The 16290-nt window shown below is 42.8% G+C and overlaps 1 protein-coding gene across 1 annotated transcript in view; it reads left to right on the top strand.

Moving 5' to 3' along the window:
- LOC139562527 (collagen alpha-1(XIX) chain-like) overlaps positions 1-16290 on the top strand; it is a 241821-nt gene that overhangs the window by 35810 nt on the left and 189721 nt on the right. Inside the window, exons 10-12 of the mRNA XM_071380275.1 lie at positions 7103-7147; positions 8099-8152; positions 11358-11402. Of these exons, the coding sequence (XP_071236376.1) occupies positions 7103-7147; positions 8099-8152; positions 11358-11402 (144 nt within the window). The remainder of the gene's footprint in view (positions 1-7102; positions 7148-8098; positions 8153-11357; positions 11403-16290) is intronic.

The following is a 16290-nucleotide window of genomic DNA, read 5'->3' as shown; positions in this document are numbered from 1 at the left end:
CACCGTGTGGAACTGGATGGCATAGTCCATCACGCTGCGCCGACCTTGGCGGAGAGTCAGGAGCTGTTTGGCTGAGTCAGGACCGCTGGTAGGACCTTGAAACACTCGCTTGAATTCTTAAGGTAGAGTAGCTGGCACAGCAGGGACTTTGGGCATCCCACACAGCAGTAGCCCAGGCTAGGGCTTTTTCCGACAGCAGGGTGATGATATATGCTATCTTGGAGCGGTCGGTGGGAAACGACGAGGGTTGCAGCTCGAAGGAGAGAGAACATTGGGTGAAAAACCCCTTACAAACACTCGGATCACCTGAGAACCGTTGGGGAGGCGGCAGACGAGGTTCAGCCAGGGGGTTAACTGCCACGGGCACTTGAATCTGATGAACTGGAGCAGAAGCGGTTGCAGGAGAAAGTTGATCAGAAATCTGCTTTATGGAAGTCATCATCTCCGACAGAAGTTGAGAATGTCCAGCCAGTAAGGCCTCTTGCTGAACCAGAGCAGCTTCGTGACGTTGGACAGTCCCCTCGTGGTGGGACAGCATGGGAAAAAAGTCCTGGGTACTGGCTGCCTCTGGGTTCATATTAATGGCTCAGTGTTTCTGTCAGGACCCGGTGCGAGAAACAGTCACTAAATAATTGGCAGAACCCAGAAGATGAGGCAGACACAGCAGTACTAGAGATGGTGGTTTAATAAAAAAATAGATATCTTCCAAAATACAAAGAAAATCCACAAAGTGGTAAAAACAGCAAGGGAAAAAACAAACCTCAAAAGACCAATCCAAAAATACACGAGAACAAAACCAGAGAACCTCTGGAAAATCCAACAAGAGAAAAATGATCACAAAGGCTGGGGCTGGGTGCTAACATACAAACACTGAGCAAGGAACTGAGGAACACACAGGGTTTAAATACTAACAAGGGAATGACTTACAGGTGCAAACAATAATTAGGGCAAGAAAAAACAAAAGGTACAAAAAAGGTGCAAGGGGGACATCTAGTGAACAAAACCTGAACAGTCCTGGCCAAAACCTGACAGATGCTAACAACGAACTTCAAAGATTCCTAAATGTTTAGCCACCACTGCCAACACATTGTCAGACAGTAAACATGGTCAGAGATAGTGTTGTTTTTTAGCAGAATCACATTAGTGGAAACGGAGGGTGTTCTCAGGGCAGGCCTGGTTGTAGATAGGTATGTTCCAGTCACGTTTTGTTTTTGTTGATGCATTTTAGCTAACCCTAACCCTAACCCTGTCCCTAACCCTGTCCCTAACCCTGTCCCTAACCCTGTCCCTAACCCTGTCCCTAACCCTGTCCCTAACCCTGTCCCTAACCCTGTCCCTAACCCTATCCCTAACCCTGTCCCTAACCCTGTCCCTAACCCTATCCCTAACCCTATCCCTAACCCTGTCCCTAACCCTATCCCTAACCCTGTCCCTAACCCTGTCCCTAACCCTAACCCTATCCCTAACCCTATCCCTGTCCCTAACCCTGTCCCTAACCCTGTCCCTAACCCTGTCCCTAACCCTATCCCTAACCCTGTCCCTAACCCTATCCCTAACCCTATCCCTAACCCTGTTCCTAACCTGAACCTCATTCTCCTAACCTGTTACGAAAAGTCCCTTCTGCTAGTGAAAACTGGCAGACCTGCCCCGAGAACAGCGTGGGTTCTGAGTAACGCGATACTTGTGAAGGGCTCGACAGCAACCTTCACCACCGAATCTAGCTTTGCTTTCCATGTCTAATTTTGTAGATGGTGAAAACCAATGTCACCACTGGCAATACATGATCACACAGCAAACATTCAGCTAGTTAGAGATAAGCTCAATTATGCACGTTGGAGCCCCAACATATACTAATTACCCTGTTGAAGTGTGTCATAATTATCTCTAATGGATTTAACAGAGGAGAACATGTTGTCACTTAGAGGGGGATGTGTGTGTGTGTGTGTGTGTGTGTGTGTGTGTGTGTGTGTGTGTGTGTGTGTGTGTGTGTGTGTGTGTGTGTGTGTGTGTGTGTGTGTGTGTGTGTGTGTGTGTGTGTGTGTGTGTGTGTGTGTGTGTGTGTGTGTGTGTGTGTGTGTGTGTGTGTGCGTGCATGGGTGTGAAAGACATTTGATTAATGATCTGCCCTTCCTTGACATGGCAGCAGACAGACAGTCAGAGGGGAAGAATGAAGGAGAATGCCACAGAACAATAGACAAGATTCCATAGGATACTGTCTATCTCCTACATCACTGGTTATCCTATCGATTCCATAGGCTACTGTCTATCTCCTACATCACTGGTTATCCTATCGATTCCATAGGCTACTGTCTATCTCCTACACAACTGGTTATCCTATAGATTCCATAGGCTACTGTCTATCTCCTACATCACTGGTTATCCTATAGATTCCATAGGCTACTGTCTATCTCCTACACAACTGGTTATCCTATAGATTCCATAGGCTACTGTCTATCTCCTACATCACTGGTTATCCTATAGATTCCATAGGCTACTGTATCTCCTACATCACTGGTTATTCTATAGATTCCATAGGCTACTGTCTATCTCCTACATCACTGGTTATCCTATAGATTCCATAGGCTACTGTCTATCTCCTACATCACTGGTTATCCTATAGATTCCATAGGCTACTGTCTATCTCCTACATCACTAGTTATCCTATAGATTCCATAGGCTACTGTCTATCTCCTACATCACTGGTTATCCTATAGATTCCATAGGCTACTGTCTATCTCCTACATCACTGGTTATCCTATAGATTCCATAGGCTACTGTCTATCTCCTACATCACTGGTTATCCTATAGATTCCATAGGCTACTGTCTATCTCCTACATCACTAGTTATCCTATAGATTCCATAGGCTACTGTCTATCTCCTACATCACTAGTTATCCTATAGATTCCATAGGCTACTGTCTATCTCCTACATCACTAGTTATCCTATAGATTCCATAGGCTACTCTCTATCTCCTACATCACTAGTTATCCTATAGATTCCATAGGCTACTGTCTATCTCCTACATCACTGGTTATCATATAGATTCCATAGGCTACTCTCTATCTCCTACATCACTAGTTATCCTATAGATTCCATAGGCTACTGTCTATCTCCTACATCACTGGTTATCCTATAGATTCCATAGGCTACTGTCTATCTCCTACATCACTGGTTATCCTATAGATTCCATAGGCTACTGTCTATCTCCTACATCACTGGTTATCATATAGATTCCATAGGCTACTCTCTATCTCCTACATCACTGGTTATCATATAGATTCCATAGGCTACTCTCTATCTCCTACATCACTAGTTATCATATAGATTCCATAGGCTACTGTCTATCTCCTACGTCACTAGTTATCCTATAGATTCCATAGGCTACTGTCTATCTCCTACATCACTAGTTATCCTATAGATTCCATAGGCTACTGTCTATCTCCTACATCACTAGTTATCCTATAGATTCCATAGGCTACGGTCTATCTCCTACATCACTAGTTATCCTATAGATTCCATAGGCTACTGTCTATCTCCTACATCACTGGTTATCCTATAGATTCCATAGGCTACTGTCTATCTCCTACATCACTGGTTATCCTATAGATTCCATAGGCTACTGTCTATCTCCTACATCACTGGTTATCCTATAGATTCCATAGGCTACTGTCTATCTCCTACATCACTGGTTATCCTATATATTCCATAGGCTACTCTCTATCTCCTACATCACTGGTTATCCTATAGATTCCATAGGCTACTGTCTATCTCCTACATCACTAGTTATCCTATAGATTCCATAGGCTACTGTCTATCTCCTACATCACTGGTCATCCTATAGATTCCATAGGCTACTGTCTATCTCCTACATCACTGGTTATCCTATAGATTCCATAGGCTACTGTCTATCTCCTACATCACTGGTTATCCTATAGATTCCATAGGCTACTGTCTATCTCCTACATCACTGGTTATCCTATAGATTCCATAGGCTACTGTCTATCTCCTACATCACTGGTTATCCTATAGATTCCATAGGCTACTGTCTATCTCCTACACCACTAGTAGGCCACATGGACATGTTCTTAAAGTAACTCTCCAGTGTTTCCAGATTTCTATGAACTATTACATATAATTAATTACAATATGAGTGAAATAGTTTTCCTTATTTAGTACGTTAAATAGCATATTTTCTGTGTTGCAATGGTGTGGGCGTACCCCAACAACAACAGGATGTGGATATGTACCATTCAATACAGAAATAAATGACAAGTAAACAGCTGATTGGCCAGCTCAGACAATGAGACAATCTCTGCCAAAAACATGACATGACCTTCTGTGAGGAAATGGCAAGCATTTTTTAAATGGTCTGTTTGAGATAATAGTTTGAGGTGGGAATTTTAAAGTATTTTCTTCTTCACTTTTTTGCTTTGACCACAAATACGAGTATAGGACGAGTCAACAACATTATTTGTGTATGAGTTATAATAAGCTTTTAAAGGTAGACTCAGCAATACAACATACATACAGAAAGTAAACAGCATAGAGGGTCAGTTTCTGCAACAACCATGAAAGCGCATGGCTCAACTTCTTCGCTGTTTTGGCGCCCTGGATACCACGCTGCAGAGCGTGAAGCGAACCCATGCACGTGCACAGATACTGTATGTGACTGTGTGAGAGCGAAGTCTTGCATCTCACTCATCTCAATATCTGCAGTGCTGCTCGTGGCAACGTCATTTTGCTGCGTCTAGCTTTTAAAGTGAGATTTTCCCTGGACAGTTACTTTAAAGCTACAGTCCTCAATTGAAACAATAACAAGCCTGTTTCTATTTTGGTAAGCAATTGAGGGATGGGCCTGGATAATAAAAAAAATGGGAAAAAATGATTTAACCATTATTTAACGTTGCAAGTTAAGAACAAATTCTTATTTACAATGACGGCCTACCGGGGAACAGTGGGTTAACTGCCTTGTTCAGGGGCAGAACAACATATTTTTACGTTGTCAGCTCAGGGATTCGATCCAGCAACCTTTCGGTTACTAGCCCAACTCTCTAACCACCGCCCCAGAAAAGTAACCATTCAAATTTGTAGACAGACCTATGGATGCAAGGACTGACCATGCATGATATCAAAATGATAGTTTTAACCATGTTTTGACACTATACAGTGTTTGTTTACATTTACTTTGTTTACAAATTTAATATTTTGGGTTCTGAAGGGGTATGACAGCTGAACTAAGCTCATGAGGCATTTATAAGTTTTTCAAAAATCTATGGGTGTATACAGTATGATTAATTTATGAGTTCTGTTCTTCTAGAATCTATAGGTATATACAATATCATTAATTTATATGTACAAAAATGTAGCAATTAAGGATTTTAGCTTGGACACACTCTAAAAATGTAAAAAACAAACATTATTTGGATATTTTCTCAAAGTTATTATAACCATTATGGCCCTGGGCATGTCCTTATACTAATGTAGGCTACAGTCAGTGGCCGTCAGTGTCTTATTCACACATTAGGCAGAGGATTTAGGAGGTCCAGCAGTTCACTGAGCTAAGCTAGGGTCCCATCCTGCTTCCCTTACAGCTGTTCCGAGCCTGTTGTATTCAACACAGCGCTCCAACAGCTGCAGAGAGAGAGGTGGATAGTATTACCCGATAATTGGCAAGCTACAAGTCCCAGATCTACAGTAACCCTGTTTCACTGTGTTAGGGCCTTGTTTGACGAGGGGAAACATCCTTTCTGCTAGCTGCTTCAACATGGTCTCATTAGAATATGTAAAAAATAGTGACATTTAACCATTGTAGTTCTATGTCAACCAAATAAACGTGAATTTATTTTAACACATTTACGGCAAAGACCTGGGGAATAGTTACAAGGGAGAGGAGTGAGGATGAATGAGCCAATTGGAACCTGGGGATGATTAGGTGGCCGGACTGGGAATTTAGCCAGGACACCGGGGATAACACCCCTACTCTTACAATAAGTGCCATGGGATCTTTAGTGACCACAGAGAGGCAGGACACCCGTTTAACATCCCATCAGGAAGACAGAAACCTACACAGGGCAATGTCCCTAATCACTGCCCTGGGACATTTGTATTTATGTTTTAGACCAGAGTGCCTCCTACTGGCCCTCCAACACCACATCCAGCAGCATCTGGTCTCCCATCCAGGGACTGACCCTGCTTAGCTTCAGAGGCAAGCAGCAGTGGGATGCAGGGTGGTATGCTGTATCAATATGACAATAATTAGTCCAATTAAGGAACTATTGCTACAAACTAAGCTTAATCAAGGCCTATTCATGTTGTCCCAATCATACCACCATTCCTTGGCTGCAACATTCAGGAAAATATTATAGCCATGTCTGTGACTTGTTCAGGGAATTTTTCGAAAAAGTGCAATTTTAACCATACTTACTTGCCATAGACGTGGGAGAGACAAGCTGCTACTAAAATAACAGCCACTGACTGTACAGCCAATTAGAGACCAGCCACTGACTGTACAGCCAATTAGAGACCAGCCCCTGACTGTACAGCCAATTAGAGACCAGCAACTGACTGGCCAGCCAATTAGAGACCAGCGACTGACTGGCCAGCCAATTAGAGACCAGCCACTGACTGTACAGCCAATTAGAGACCGGCCACTGACTGTACAGCCAATTAGAGACCAGCGACTGACTGGCCAGCCAATTAGTGACCAGCCACTGACTGGCCAGCCAATTAGAGACCAGCCACTGACTGTACAGCCAATTAGAGACCAGCCACTGACTGTACAGCCAATTAGAGACCAGCCACTGACTGTATAGCCAATTAGAGACCAGCCACTGACTGTACAGCCAATTAGAGACCAGCCACTGACTGTATAGCCAATTAGAGACCAGCCACTGAGTGTATAGCCAATTAGTGACCAGCTACTGACTGTACAGCCAATTATAGACCAGCCACTGACTGTATAGCCAATTAGAGACCAGCCACTGACTGTACAGACAATTATAGACCAGCCACTGACTGTACAGCCAATAAGACAAGCAGTCACTAACTAAATGACCAATAAGGGAGCAGCAGCTACTGACTGTATCATGTCTTCCTTTGCAGGGAGAGACCGGGAAAGATGGGTTCCCTGGAAACTCAAGCCAGAAGGTACAGTATGTTACCATGGAAATATTTTATATTTATACAATATACTGTATATGAGATATTTCACAACTTACATATGTGTTTGAACATGATAAACCCTTTAAACATAACAGAGAGTCAGAGAGTGTCCTGTCAGCTGGGTCTGAACATGGTCTAGTACCTTCAGTTCACCAGGACCACTCTAAAGCATCATCACCCTCTAAACCCTCCTCTAGGGCCCTTAGACGTTGAAGAATACACACACACCATACACACCACACACACACACACCACAAACACACACCACACACACACACCACACACCACACAGCACACACCACACAGCACACACCACACACACACACCACACACACCACACAGCACACACCACACAGCACACACACACATCACACACACCACACAGCACACACCAAACACCACCCAGCACACACCACACACACACACATCACACACACCACACACACACCACACACCACACAGCACACACCACACACACACACATCACACACACCACACAGCACACACCACACACCACACAGCACGCACCACACACACACAGGGACATATTTGCCTATGAAACTCGATCCAATCTAATGACATAACACTTAAAAGTTCGGCCCACCCAAACATTGTCCTATACTTGATAAGGTTTGAGAATTGGCTAAAGCTGGTCTGCGTTACTCAACACTGCACATGACATGCAAAGTCTATATCAAGTGTCATAACATTCATATTGAGATTGATGGTGGTGTGACTTGGCCTACTCTGCCTGTGTGGTTGGTGTGGTTTCCATCCTAACTGTATTAGCTACCACAGAGCAATGTTTTGCTGTTTTAGAGATGTCTTAAGGCCAACCCTTTTACTGTGTGTGTGTGTGTGTGTGTGCGCGCTTTCGTGTGTGTGCGTGTGTATGCCTAATCCTAATTGTGCGTGTGTGTTATATTTCTCCCTCAGGGTGACCAGGGTGTTTCTGGCTTCCCAGGTCTGGATGGTATTCCTGGACAGAAGGTGAGTCAGACTGTTGGCTTGTTTGGAATGTCCATGATCTGTAAGATATAAGGTTACTGTTTTAAACCACTTTACTGTTTTTCTCCCACTACATATAATCTGTCAAATATAATGTTACTGTTTAAAACCACTTTACTGTTATTTTCCCACTACATATAATCTGTGAGATATAATGTTACTGTTTTAAACCACTTTACTGTTATTCTCCCACTACATATAATCTGTGAGATATAATGTTACTGTTTTAAACCACTTTACTGTTATTCTCACACTACATATAATCTGTGAGATATAATGTTACTGTTTTAAACCACTTTACTGTTATTCTCCCACTACATATAATCTGTGAGATATAATGTTACTGTTTTAAACCACTTTACTGTTATTCTCCCACTACATATAATCTGTAAGATATAATGTTACTGTTTTAAACAATAACAATATCCCCTTCATCAGCTATCATGATAATACTTTCCCCTTCATCAGCTATCATGATAATACTTTCCCCTTCATCAGCTATCATGATAATACTTTCTCCTTCATCAGCTTTCATGATAATAACAATATCCCCTTCATCAGCTTTCATGATAATAACAATATCCCCTTCATCAGCTATCATGATAATACTATCCCCTTCATCAGCTATCATGATAATACTTTCTCCTTCATCAGCTTTCATGATAATAACAATATCCCCTTCATCAGCTTTCATGATAATAACAATATCCCCTTCATCAGCTATCATGATAATACTATCCCCTTCATCAGCTATCATGATAATACTTTCTCCTTCATCAGCTATTATGATAATAACAATCTCCCCTTCATCAGCTATCATGATAATAATACTATCCTCTTCATCAGACCATCATGATAATACTATCCCCATCATCAGCTATTATGATAATACTATCTCCTTCATCAGTTATCATGATAATACTATCACCTTCATCAGCTATCATGATAACACTATCTCCTTCATCAGCTATTATGATAAAATAATCTAATTCATCACCTATCATGATAATAATATCCCCTTCATCAGCTACCATAATAACACTATCTCCGTCATCAGCTATTATGAGTTGGTGGTGGTGTTAGTGGTGATGGTGGTGGTGTTAGTGGTGATGGTGGTGGTGTTAGTGGTGATGGTGGTGGTGTTAGTGGTGATGGCGGGGGTGTTAGTGGTGATGGTGTTGGTTATGGTGGGGGTGTTAGTGGTGATGGTGGGGGTGTTAGTGGTGATGGCGGGGGTGTTAGTGGTGATGGTGTTGGTTATGGTGGGGGTGTTAGTGGTGATGGTGGGGGTGATGGTGGTTATGGTGGTGGTTATGGTGGGGGTGGTGGTGTTAGTGGTGATGGTGGTGGTGGTGTTAGTGGTGATGGTGGTGGTGGTGGTTATGGTGGTGGTGATGGTGGTGTTATGGTGGTGATGGTGGGGGTGGTGGTGGGGGTGATGGGGGTGAGGGTGATGGTTATGGTGGGGGTGATGTTAGTGGTGATGGTGGGGGTGGGGGTGATGGTGTTAGTGGTGATGGTGGTGGCTATGGTGGGGGTGGTGGTTATGATGGTGGTGGTGGTTATGATGGTGGTGTTAGTGGTGATGGTGGTGTTAGTGGTGGTGGTGGTGGTGACTACGGTGGTGATGGTGGTGGTACTATCACCTTCATTAGCTATCATGATCAAATAATCTAATTCATCACCTATCATGATAATAATATCCCCTTCATCAGCTACCATAATTACAGTGGTGGTTATGATTACAGTGGTGGTTATGGTGGGGGTGGTGATTACGGTGGTGGTGGGGGTGGTGGGGGTGATGGTGGTGGTGGTGGGGGTGGTGATTACGGTGGTGGTTATGGTGGGGGTGGTGGTGGTGGTGATTACGGTGGTGTTAGTGGTGGTGGTGGTGATTACGGTGGTGGTTATGGTGGGGGTGGTGGTGGTGATTATGGTGGGGGTGATGGTGGTGATAGTGGTGGTGACTCGCTCCTTCTCTCCCCAGTGTGTTTCTGTAGTGCAGGTCTCTCCAACCCTCTTCTGTCGGTTTTCTCTCCAACACCAGTTGTAACTAACTGGATTCCGCATATCAACCAGCTAATTATTAGAATCTGGTCCACTAGATAAGGGTTGGAGCAAAAACCTCAAGAAGGGTAGCTCTCCAGGAACAGGGTTTGTTGTGAACCTACAGGAGGGTAGCTCTCCAGGAACAGGGTTTGTTGTGAACCTACAGGAGGGTAGCTCTCCAGGAACAGGGTTTGTTGTGAACCTACAGGAGGGTAGCTCTCCAGGAACAGGGTTGGTGTGAACCTACAGGATGGTAGCTCTCCAGGAACAGGGTTGGTGTGAACCTACAGGATGGTAGCTCTCCAGGAACAGGGTTGGTGTGAACCTACAGGAGGGTAGCTCTCCAGGAACAGGGTTGGTGTGAACCTACAGGATGGTAGCTCTCCAGGAACAGGGTTTGTTGTGAACCTACAGGAGGGTAGCTCTCCAGGAACAGGGTTGGTGTGAACCTACAGGATGGTAGCTCTCCAGGAACAGGGTTGGAGCAAAAACCTCAAGGAGGGTAGCTCTCCAGGAACAGGGTTGGAGTGAAAACCTACAGGACGGTAGCTCTCCAGGAACAGGATTTGCACCCAGGACACAAAGGGATTTACACACAGAGCCATAGTCCCTTAGGAGGGAGATAGGACTTGTTCTATATCCTCTCCTCATGTATTTACAGTATTGTATACCCTCTGATTCAATGTCTCATGTACCCTCTCAGAACTGCTTCAATACAGGGTCAGAGGAGAATAACAAAGGATTAGCTTTTACATCTTATAAACACAAGTGAATATCATACACTCACCCAGAGAAATATTTCTGTGTATGTAAATATACATTAGTCATAGAGTTGTGGCTGTTCCTTAAGCATTAGATATTGGACAGTTTGGAATATGTACTGTACATGTATATACAGTAAGGTGTATGGGAAATAGTCCTGCTCTTATTCTTTATAACCTGAGGTGATGTGTAATTCCGTTTTGAAGTTGACTCGAGGCGCTAAACATTGTTGACGTGTGAACGAAGGCCCATTCAGAGCTGCACTGACCCCTACGGCACAGACCTCAGTGAAACTACCAAGATATTTCTCCTCATGAACGAGTAGACCTTCAATGTTTCTTATTTAGCATTTCAAGTTTCAACCTTGTAATTTCAGGGGGAGGCAGGATCAAACGGGTCTAAGGGGATCGATGGAGCAATGGTAAGTACACACACACACACGGAAACGTACACACACACACACATATTACATAATGGTAAATGTATCTGGTTTCACTCTCTGTCATGTATAAACACCAGTTCGTCGAAACGTGCAACGTCTCACTGTAGTGGATATACCGTTATTCATATTCCAAGCATGTGAAGTCTCACTGTAGTGGATATACCGTTATTCATATTCCAAGCATGTGAAGTCTCACTGTAGTGGATATACCGTTATTCATATTCCAAGCATGCGAAGTCCCACTGTAGTGGATATACTGTTATTCATGTTCCAAGCATGTGAAGTCCCACTGTAGTGGATATACCGTTATTCATAGTCCAAGCATGTGAAGTCCCACTGTAGTGGATATACTGTTATTCATGTTCCAAGCATGTGAAGTCCCACTGTAGTGGATATACTGTTATTCATAGTCCAAGCATGTGAAGTCCCACTGTAGTGGATATACTGTTATTCATAGTCCAAGCATGTGAAGTCCCACTGTAGTGGATATACCGTTATTCATGTTCCAAGCATGTGAAGTCTCACTGTAGTGGATATACAGTTATTCATAGTCCAAGCATGTGAAGTCTCACTGTAGTGGATATACAGTTATTCATAGTCCAAGCATGTGAAGTCCCACTGTAGTGGATATACCGTTATTCATGTTCCAAGCATGTGAAGTCTCACTGTAGTGGATATACAGTTATTCATAGTCCAAGCATGTGGTAGTCTCACTGTAGTGGATATACAGTTATTCATAGTCCAAGCATGTGAAGTCCCACTGTAGTGGATATACCGTTATTCATGTTCCAAGCATGTGAAGTCTCACTGTAGTGGATATACCGTTATTCATGTTCCAAGCATGTGAAGTCTCACTGCAGTGGATATACCGTTATTCATAGTCCAAGCATGTGAAGTCCCACTGTAGTGGATATACTGTTATTCATAGTCCAAGCATGTGAAGTCCCACTGTAGTGGATATACCGTTATTCATATTCCAAGCATGTGAAGTCCCACTGTAGTGGATATACCGTTATTCATATTCCAAGCATGTGAAGTCCCACTGTAGTGGATATACTGTTATTCATAGTCCAAGCATGTGAAGTCTCACTGTAGTGGATATACAGTTATTCATATTCCAAGCATGTGAAGTCTCACTGTAGTGGATATACCGTTATTCATATTCCAAGCATGTGAAGTCCCACTGTAGTGGATATACCGTTATTCATGTTCCAAGCATGTGAAGTCCCACTGTAGTGGATATACCGTTATTCATGTTCCAAGCATGTGAAGTCCCACTGTAGTGGATATACCATTATTCATAGTCCAAGCATGTGAAGTCCCACTGTAGTGGATATACCGTTATTCATGTTCCAAGCATGTGAAGTCTCACTGTAGTGGATATACCGTTATTCATAGTCCAAGCATGTGAAGTCCCACTGTAGTGGATATACAGTTATTCATAGTCCAAGCATGTGAAGTCTCACTGTAGTGGATATACCGTTATTCATAGTCCAAGCATGTGAAGTCTCACTGTAGTGGATATACCGTTATTCATAGTCCAAGCATGTGAAGTCTCACTGTAGTGGATATACCGTTATTCATAGTCCAAGCATGTGAAGTCTCACTGTAGTGGATATAGCGTTATTTATAGTCCAAGCATGTGAAATCCCACTGTAGTGGATATACCGTTATTCATAGTCCAAGCATGTGAAGTCCCACTGTAGTGGATATACCGTTATTCATAGTCCAAGCATGTGAAGTCCCACTGTAGTGGATATACCGTTATTCATGTTCCAAGCATGTGAAGTCCCACTGTAGTGGATATACCGTTATTCATAGTCCAAGCATGTGAAGTCTCACTGTAGTGGATATACAGTTATTCATGTTCCAAGCATGTGAAGTCCCACTGTAGTGGATATACCGTTATTCATAGTCCAAGCATGTGAAGTCTCACTGTAGTGGATATACAGTTATTCATGTTCCAAGCATGTGAAGTCCCACTGTAGTGGATATACAGTTATTCATAGTCCAAGCATGTGAAGTCCCACTGTAGTGGATATACCGTTATTCATAGTCCAAGCATGTGAAGTCCCACTGTAGTGGATATACAGTTATTCATAGTCCAAACATGTGAAGTCTCACTGTAGTGGATATACCGTTATTTATATTCCAAGCATGTGAAGTCTCACTGTAGTGCATATACCGTTATTCATAGTCCAAGCATGTGAAGTCCCACTGTAGTGGATATACAGTTATTCATAGTCCAAGCATGTGAAGTCCCACTGTAGTGGATATACCGTTATTCATAGTCCAAGCATGTGAAGTCTCACTGTAGTGGATATACCGTTATTCATAGTCCAAGCATGTGAAGTCCCACTGTAGTGGATATACCGTTATTCATGTTCCAAGCATGTGAAGTCTCACTGTAGTGGATATACAGTTATTCATAGTCCAAGCATGTGAAGTCCCACTGTAGTGGATATACCGTTATTCATGTTCCAAGCATGTGAAGTCCCACTGTAGTGGATATACCGTTATTCATAGTCCAAGCATGTGAAGTCTCACTGTAGTGGATATACAGTTATTCATGTTCCAAGCATGTGAAGTCCCACTGTAGTGGATATACCGTTATTCATAGTCCAAGCATGTGAAGTCTCACTGTGGTGGATATACAGTTATTCATAGTCCAAGCATGTGAAGTCCCACTGTAGTGGATATACCGTTATTCATAGTCCAAGCATGTGAAGTCCCACTGTAGTGGATATACAGTTATTCATGTTCCAAGCATGTGAAGTCCCACTGTAGTGGATATACCGTTATTCATAGTCCAAGCATGTGAAGTCCCACTGTAGTGGATATACCGTTATTCATGTTCCAAGCATGTGAAGTCTCACTGTAGTGGATATACCGTTATTCATAGTCCAAGCATGTGAAGTCCCACTGTAGTGGATATATAGTTATTCATGTTCCAAGCATGTGAAGTCCCACTGTAGTGGATATACAGTTATTCATAGTCCAAGCATGTGAAGTCTCACTGTAGTGGATATACAGTTATTCATAGTCCAAGCATGTGAAGTCTCACTGTAGTGGATATACCGTTATTCATGTTCCAAGCATGTGAAGTCTCACTGTAGTGGATATACAGTTATTCATAGTCCAAGCATGTGAAGTCTCACTGTAGTGGATATACCGTTATTCATGTTCCAAGCATGTGAAGTCTCACTGTAGTGGATATACCGTTATTCATGTTCCAAGCATGTGAAGTCTCACTGTAGTGGATATACCGTTATTCATATTCCAAGCATGTGAAGTCTCACTGTAGTGGATATACCGTTATTCATAGTCCAAGCATGTGAAGTCCCACTGTAGTGGATATACAGTTATTCATAGTCCAAGCATGTGAACTCTCACTGTAGTGGATATACCGTTATTCATAGTCCAAGCATGTGAAGTCCCACTGTAGTGGATATACAGTTTATCATAGTCCAAGCATGTGAAGTCTCACTGTAGTGGATATACCGTTATTCATGTTCCAAGCATGTGAAGTCTCACTGTAGTGGATATACCGTTATTCATGTTCCAAGCATGTGAAGTCTCACTGTAGTGGATATACCGTTATTCATATTCCAAGCATGTGAAGTCTCACTGTAGTGGATATACCGTTATTCATAGTCCAAGCATGTGAAGTCCCACTGTAGTGGATATACAGTTATTCATAGTCCAAGCATGTGAACTCTCACTGTAGTGGATATACCGTTATTCATAGTCCAAGCATGTGAAGTCCCACTGTAGTGGATATACAGTTTATCATAGTCCAAGCATGTGAAGTCCCACTGTAGTGGATATACCGTTATTCATAGTCCAAGCATGTGAAGTCTCACTGTAGTGGATATACCGTTATTCATGTTCCAAGCATGTGAAGTCCCACTGTAGTGGATATACAGTTATTCATAGTCCAAGCATGTGAAGTCTCACTGTAGTGGATATACCGTTATTCATAGTCCAAGCATGTGAAGTCCCACTGTAGTGGATATACAGTTATTCATAGTCCAAGCATGTGAAGTCTCACTGTAGTGGATATACCGTTATTCATGTTCCAAGCATGTGAAGTCCCACTGTAGTGGATATACCGTTATTCATGTTCCAAGCATGTGAAGTCCCACTGTAGTGGATATACCGTTATTCATAGTCCAAGCATGTGAAGTCCCACTGTAGTGGATATACAGTTATTCATAGTCCAAGCATGTGAAGTCCCACTGTAGTGGATATACCGTTATTCATGTTCCAAGCATGTGAAGTCCCACTGTAGTGGATATACCGTTATTCATAGTCCAAGCATGTGAAGTCTCACTGTAGTGGATATACCGTTATTCATAGTCCAAGCATGTGAAATCCCACTGTAGTGGATATACCGTTATTCATAGTCCAAGCATGTGAAGTCCCACTGTAGTGGATATACCGTTATTCATATTCCAAGCATGTGAAGTCTCACTGTAGTGGATATACCGTTATTCATAGTCAAAGCATGTGAAGTCCCACTGTAGTGGATATACAGTTATTCATAGTCCAAGCATGTGAAGTCCCACTGTAGTGGATATACCGTTATTCATATTCCAAGCATGTGAAGTCTCACTGTGGTGGATATACAGTTATTCATAGTCCAAGCATGTGAAGTCCCACTGTAGTGGATATACCGTTATTCATAGTCCAAGCATGTGAAGTCCCACTGTAGTGGATATACAGTTATTCATGTTCCAAGCATGTGAAGTCCCACTGTAGTGGATATACCGTTATTCATAGTCCAAGCATGTGAAGTCCCACTGTAGTGGATATACCGTTATTCATGTTCCAAGCATGTGAAGTCTCACTGTAGTGGATATACCGT

Source organism: Salvelinus alpinus, chromosome 32 (assembly GCF_045679555.1).
Source record: "Salvelinus alpinus chromosome 32, SLU_Salpinus.1, whole genome shotgun sequence".
Taxonomy (NCBI): domain Eukaryota; kingdom Metazoa; phylum Chordata; class Actinopteri; order Salmoniformes; family Salmonidae; genus Salvelinus; species Salvelinus alpinus.
Note: the sequence above shows the minus strand (reverse complement) of the source record. Positions and strands in the feature narration are given on the sequence as shown.